This window comes from Coregonus lavaretus (genome assembly GCF_964263955.1).
Source record: "Coregonus lavaretus genome assembly, chromosome: 3".
NCBI lineage: Eukaryota > Metazoa > Chordata > Actinopteri > Salmoniformes > Salmonidae > Coregonus > Coregonus lavaretus.
The window spans coordinates 61,551,751-61,559,240 of NC_139990.1; the positions used below are offsets into that span (position 1 = coordinate 61,551,751).

A 7,490-nucleotide genomic window follows, 5' to 3' on the forward strand; every position below is an offset into this window, starting at 1 on the left:
GGTTTGAGACCCGTCCTAAACTTTCAGAGTACTCCGACTAGACTAGCCATCAGACAGCTGCAATTTAACCAATCCGGAGGCATTGAAACACCCCATGCCTAAAATGTGTTTTCAAACAGGACTCCTGTTCATCCATCATCCTGCTGGGGAATCTAATCTAAACGGCAATCTCGTATTCCAAACACACTAGATGTTATTTCCACTTTCAAATTATGTGTATACCTCTATTTATTTGTGTGTAATCATGTGTGTGTGTGTGTGTGTGTGTGTGTGTGTGTGTGTGTGTGTGTGTGTGTGTGTGTGTGTGTGTGTGTGTGTGTGTGTGTGTGTGTGTGTGTGTGTGTGTGTGTGTGTGTGTGTGTGTGTGTGTGTGTGTGTGTGTGTGTGTGTGTGTGTGTGTGGGTGGGTGTGGGTGTGTGTGTGTGTGTGTGTGTGTGTGCGCGCGGTTGGGTGGGTGTGTGTGTTTGTGTACAGCTGAATGACCCTGTCTGGACCCTGTCTTTCAGCTAAAGCTTCAGAGTATCCATCTATAGCAGAGATATGAATACCCTTGACCCTGCATGGCTAAAGTGACTGTCTTTTAAAATGATATTTTAACACCTTTCATAGAGGGAGAAGCCCCCTCTAAACCTGTCAGTGTTTTTAAGACCCGGTGTCCCTGAAAGTCCAAAATTCTAGGTGGGCCTTAACCTACTGTGTGTGTATACTGCATCATGAGTTTATGTAGACTCTCACCTCAACAATTCCAATTTTGGCATCCGTATTTTTCTCATATTCCTGTACAAAAGCCTTCATTTGGTCTGTAAGCTCCTATGAGAGAGAGAAATGTACAGTGTAAATTAATTGCAGTAGCTTTTGCCTTGGAGAATTCCATACAAATCTCAACATATAAACATATAATTAGTTAACAACGAAACTAAATAGGGATTCACACATCCTTATAACAAGTAATTATGTTTTATGCAGGGAAGCTTTTAGTTGTTTGAAATACAAGCACTGATAACATGAGAGGGCTCAGTAATCTGCTCAATTATCCAGAAAGGCTGTTTAGTAGGCACCTGGTGTGGTTAAAGACTGTGTATACCTTGTGTCCTCACAAACACCATTTAGCATGCCAAGCAGACGGCCATGTTATCCAATCTGAATTAGATTAGGAGCGAGTGCTGTAATCTTCACCCATCAGAGCACAATTCTAATAGAGTTTTTGGCACAGGTCAGTCCATGTCGCTGCACACATACAGATGGCCGCGCGATGCGTTGATTATGCATGTACGGAGGGGCCCAACCAGCTCTCAAAGTTTCACGTCAGAATTAGACGTTGATCCATGTTTGTCAAATGGCAAATTTCGAAGTTGTTCCAAAAGTAAAGTTTCAAAGTGTTTAAGGTTAAGTTTAGGCATTAACTCTGAATGTTTAAGGTTAGGGTTAAGTTCAGGCATTTACTCAAATTTCTTAAGGGTAGGCATTAACTCTGAATGGTTAAAGTAAGGGTTAAGGTTTGGGATAGGCTTAAAACAACAATATCAAAAACGACTTTCTATCGCTGGATTAAAACTTTCAACCTTTCGAATCAGATGCCTATGCCCATCTGCCATTCCTCGTTCACAACGCCCTAGCAAAACCGAAACCTACTTGAAGGTAACAGCTCTCACTGTTGCCCCTAGAGGCCGGTTCCACGTCATCTTCCGACGTCCTCAGACATGGATGGACGTCGAATACTGACTTGTATCACAGTTGACCTGGCTGCACAGCCAGCCAGCCAGTGATGTAATGCCTGGGGGGGGGTAGAGATCTCCACTGACACGTTCAGTGTAATTGAATGGAGTTGACGAGGCACTGATATTGTCAGGTACTTTCATAGAAGAACATGAAGTGCCTCAAGAGAAAGCAAAAATAAGTTATAATAGAAGATGCAGCCGTTTTTTATGTCAATATCAAATCATTTATGGGTAACAATTTAGTAGCTTACTGTGATTGTTTTCCATTAAAATGGTCAAAAAGAAACAAAAATAGCTTCTTAGCAATTTCCACAGTATTATTTCAACCTCATGGTGTGGAAACAGTGCATTCAGAAAGTATTCAGACCCCTTGACTTTTTCCACATTTTGTTACATTACAGCCTTATTCTAAAATTGATTAAATAAAACAAAAATCATCACCAATCTACACATAATACCACATAATGACAAAGCAAAAACAGGTTTTTAGAAATGTTGGCAAATTTAGCAAAAATAAAAAACAGAAATACCTTATTTACATAAGTATCCCTTTGCTATGAGACTCGAAATTGAGCTCAGGTGCATCCTGTTTCCATTGATGATCCTTGAGCTGTTTCTACAAGATGATTGGAGTCCACCTGTGGTAAATTCAATTGATTTGACATGATTTGGAAAGGCACACACCTGTCTATATAAGGTCCCACAGTTGAAAGTGAATGTCAGAGCAAAAACCAAGCCATGAGGTTGAAGGAATTGTCCGTAGAGCTCCGAGACAGGATTGTGTCGATCTGGGGAAGGGTACCCAAACATTTCTGCAGAATTTAAGGTCCCCAAGAACACAGTGGCCTCCATCATTCTTAAATGGTAGAAGTTTGGAACCACCAAGACTCTTCCTAGAACTGTCTGCAAGGCCAAACTGAGCAATCGAGGGAGAAGGGCCTTGGTCAGGGAGGTGACCTAGAACTCGATGGTCACTCTGACAGAGCTCTAGAGTTCCTCTGTGGAGATGGGAGAACCTTCCAGAAGGACAACCATCTCTGCAGCACTCCACCAATCAGGCCTTTATGGTAGAGTGGCCAGACGGAAACCACTTCTCAGTAAAAGGCACATGACAGCCCGCTTGGAGTTTGCCAAAAGGCACCTAAAGGGCTCTCAGACCATGAGAAACAAGATTCTCTGGCCTGATGAAACCAAGCTTGAACGCTTTGGTCAAGCGTCACATCTGGAAGAAACCTGGCACCATAGCTACGGTGAAGCATGGTGGTGGCAGCATCATGCTGTGGGGATGTTTTTCAGTGGCAGGGACTGGGAGACTAGTAAGGATTGAGGGAAAGATAAACGGAGCAAAGTACTGAGAGATCCTTGATGAAAACCTGCTCCTGAGCGCTCAGGACCTCAGACTGGGGCAAAGGTTCACCTTCCAACAGGACAACGACCCTAAGCACACATACAAGACAACGCAGGAGTGGCTTCGGGACAAGTCTCTGAAGGTCCTTGAGTGGCCCAGCCAGAACCCGGACTTGAACACAATCGAACATCTCTGGAGAGACCTGAAAATAGCTGCGCAGCGATGCTCCCCATCCAACCTGACAGAGCTTGAGAGGATCTGCAGAGAAGAATGGGAGAAACTCCCCAAATACAGGTGTGGGAAGTTGTAGCGTCATACCCAAGAAGACTTGAGGCTGTAATCGCTGCCAAAGGTGCTTATAAATTTGCAAAAATTTCTAAAAAGTTGTTTTTGCTTTGTCATTATGGGGTATTGTGTGTAGATTGATGAGGGTAAAAATCAATTGAATCAATTTTAGAATAAGGCTGTAACGTAACAAAATGTGGAAAAAGTCAAGGGGTCTGAATACTTTATGAATGCACTGTATATATAAAACAGGAAAATCACATTTTTGACTACACACTGGGCTTTAAAGGAAGCCATTTGAGGTTGTCTATGTTGGGACTGGTAAGTGTTACATGTGACAATGTGATACTGTAGATACTGTATGATGTGTAGCACTGCTAAATGGCCTTGAGGTAAGCCTGTTGAAGTGGACTTTATTGCATGCCACTCCTGCATTGTCTTAGCTGTGTGCTTAGGGTTGTTGTCCTGTTGGAAGGTGAACCTTCATCCCAGTCTGAGGTCCTGAGCGCTCTGGAGCAGGTTTTCATCAAGGATCTCTCTGTACTTTGCTCCGTTCATCTTTCCCTCGATCCTGACTAGTCTTCCAGTCCCTGCCGCTGAAAAACATCCACACAGCATGATGCTGCCACCACCATGCTTCACCGTAGAGATGGTGCCAGGTTTCCTCCAGATGTGACGCTTGGCATTCAGGCCAAAGAGTTAAATCTTGGTTTCATCAGACCAGAAAATCTTGTTTCTCATGGTCTGATAGTCCTTTAGGTGCCTTTTGGCAAACTCCAAGCGGGATGTCATGTGCTTTTTACTGAGAAGTGGCTTCCGTCTTGCCACTCTACCATAAAGGCCTGATTGGTGGAGTGCTGCAGAGATGGTTGTCCTTCTGGAAGGCTCTCCCATGATCTCCACAGAGGAACTCTGGAGCTCTGTCAGAGTGACCATCGGGTTCTTGGTCACCTCCCTGACCAAGGCCCTTCTCCCTCGATTGCTCAGTTTGGCCGGGCGGCCAGCTCTAGGAAGAGTCTTGGTGGTTCCAAACTTCTTCCATTTAAGAATGATGGAGGCCATTGTGCTCTTGGGAACCTTCAATGCTCCAGAATGTTTTTGGTACCCTTCCCCAGATTTGTGCCTCGACACAATCCTGTCTCGGAGCTCTACGGACAATTCCTTCGACCTCATGGCTTGTTTTTTGCTCTGACATGCACTGTCAACTGTGCAAGTTATATAGACAGGTGTGTTCCTTTCCAAATCATGTCAAATCAATTGAATTTACCACAGGTGGAATCCAATCAAGTTGTAGAAAAATCTCATGGATGATCAATTGAAACAGGATGCACCTGAGCTCATAGCAAAGGGTCTGAATACTTATGTAAATAAGGTATTTCTGTTTTTTTGTTTTAATACATTTACAAAAATGTCTAAAATCCTGTTTTCGCTTTGTCATTATGTGGTATTGTGTGTAGATTGATGAGGATAAAAAAAAGGCTGTAACGTAACAAAATGTGAAAAAGTCAAGGGGTCTGAATACTTTTTGAATGCACTGTTAACACAGTAGGACTCAAATTAGGTAGATTATTACATTAGCATTTAATCTCCAAAACAATCAATAAAAGCAATGCATTGCTTCAAGAACAATGTGAACCATATCCTGAGATGATGTCCAAAAAAAATAAAAAAATATGTCAATCCCAGTGTCACACCACCAAATATGTTCCAAATATATGACCATTATCATTTCATAATTTTCCTTTCAGAGAAGCTGGCCCAAGAGGATACATCTAGGGAAGAAGACCACCTTGCACACTCACTGGAGAACAAAGTGTACACGTAGAAAGTAGGCAATACGTTGCAACATGTAGAAAGTAGGCAATATTCTAACATAGGTCTTGATTATGTTGTATGAAAGGAAGATGCATCTCTCTGCATAAGGTGGTGTCAGATATGCTAATAACTCCAGTCCTACTTCAAATTGCACTCCAATGGTGTTTTCTCACTGACCATTGATTGGGCAGTTGTAAATGGACACTTAAATTGATGGTAAATGCCGCGATTTTCCATAATCAACTCCCCAACATGCTCTCTCCCTATAGTGTAAATCAAAAGGTGTTTTTCAGTGTCTTGCAAACCTTGAGCAATTACTCCTGTTTAAAAATCTGGGATTGAGTGCCAAATGGCTTGTTTTACAGAGGCTTGGCTAATTGCTTGTACACAGAATGGGAAATAAGTGTTTAACCTTTCCAAAATGCAAAGTAGGAAAGTGCAATGCTGTTTGACACTGAGGAATGGGTGACTCAATCCAATTCAGACCCCAAAACGCTGAGTTGAGACACAAATAAACATACCAGTGTCAAATAACAAGGTCAGAATGGAAAACAGAATTTCCTAAAACTGCTCTTTCCCATTGGGGCTGACAGTTGAGCAAGATGGAAACGTGGGAAATACATCCATCAACCCATCAATCTGACGCAACAGGAATATGGGGTTGTTCCATAAGTCGTTTAGGCATGGAAAGACATATGGAACATTGGTGGACCAGACATGTACTTGACACCTCATAACTAGTCATACTGTATCAATCAATGTCAATTGACCCTTCGCTAAGCCCCGCCCCAGAATTCTGAGCAACTAATCGCAGCGCTCAAGTACTACACCTCGGAGAAGCTCAAGTCTGATAAATGACTAAAATGTAAAATGTTTGAAACACATAAAGGCCAGTGAGGGCAAACCTGAGTTTTCTTTTAAAATACATGTTTTAAATGGCAAAATACTGGAATAGTGCACCAGGGGTACTTGCTGTGATTGCAGAGCCTGTTGATGGAGTATTTTTAGAATCCAAAATTATACTTTTGTTACATTGTTTGTTAGTTCATCTGGTTAGCTATTTCTCAGGCTCATTGACCACCAAACGTTGCAAATGCTAGCTAGCTTGCCACTAAATATAACTTGTTTTCTCAAAATGTATGTTAGCTAGCTAAGTTAGCCATGTTATTAATACAACTCCAATCTGCTGTCGACATCAGGATACAATTTGAGAGCACTAGTTAGCTCCAAAAGAGGTTAGTACGCTTTGACTGCATGCTGACAGTGAATTCACCTAAAGCATTTAAAAACTAAGTACAGTTCAGTTTGAGAAGACAATTAGTTGTCAGGCCTACTGCCAATACATTGATCATTATGCATAACTTCTCATTCAAAATTCTAGTTTTAAAGTTTAAAAAGTTTAAAATAATTAAGTTTACTTACAAGTCCTGCCTGTTTTCGAGCTTGCTGAAGTTCTTTTATAAAACTCTGCAACTCCTTCCCTTCAATATATCCATTACCTGCAAGAAGTAAGCACCAAATCAATCAAATAAATGTGTAAAGTAGCCTACATTAAGTGTAAGAACATTATGCACAGGATCAAATCCATCATTTGCCGTTTCATGACAGCTGTCTTTGAATGAATCATACTTTGAAAAAATGCACAACTTCCATTTTTAGTGCCTAAACCTATCCCAATATTATAAGAATATTTTCCAGTAATTTATAGTTTTGTAAATATTGATAATTTCGCAATAGCCTAATGGTTAGACAAAAGGGTAGTTAATGGTTTTAAATAGATTATTTGTCAATCCAATTGTCAATGGATAAAGTTGAGAGAACAAATGTCCCGAAAAGATCAGTCTTGACAGCCAAATCGACTTTTTAATTTAATATAGGCTACTACATATTTTCGAAAAGCGCAAATGGTCCATGCAGGTCTTTGGCGCAAAACTTCCCCAAAATCGTTTTACTTCAGTGCCATCCCCATTAATAATCCACAATCTTAAGGAATAAATTACCATCGTTATCATAATGGTGAAAAATATCCAGGAACTGTGATGCGGAGATCTCCACTCCTTGCAGGTAAGCGTTTGCCATGTCACCGGTTAGGTTTGGGGACGGTAGCGCGTACCAGATAGCTGCACTGGCGGAGGATCTGCTATGAATGGGACGCTTTGATCAGTCGGTGCCCGGTATTTAAGGGAGCACTATCACGCTAATCTTTCACTGTCGCCCCTCCTTCCCCGACGTTGGGAAACTAGCCAAACGCCCAAGTCGCCTCCTCTCTTCCCGCCGCAGGTATGGCGCGAGCTCAGCAGCACGTTGACGCGCGCCTGGGGGCA

At 41.9% G+C, this 7,490-nt stretch overlaps 1 protein-coding gene across 1 annotated transcript in view; it reads right to left on the reverse strand.

Annotated features, from left to right (window-relative positions):
• Window positions 1–7,245, reverse strand: part of LOC311108325 (calbindin-like) — a gene marked incomplete at both ends in the record, with an annotated part of 9,906 nt that extends 2,661 nt beyond the window's left edge. The window contains 3 exons of the mRNA XM_084150953.1: window positions 736–810; window positions 6,589–6,665; window positions 7,167–7,245. Of these exons, the coding sequence (XP_084007079.1) occupies window positions 736–810; window positions 6,589–6,665; window positions 7,167–7,245 (231 nt within the window). The remainder of the gene's footprint in view (window positions 1–735; window positions 811–6,588; window positions 6,666–7,166) is intronic.
• Between the last annotated feature and the right edge of the window lie 245 nt (window positions 7,246–7,490).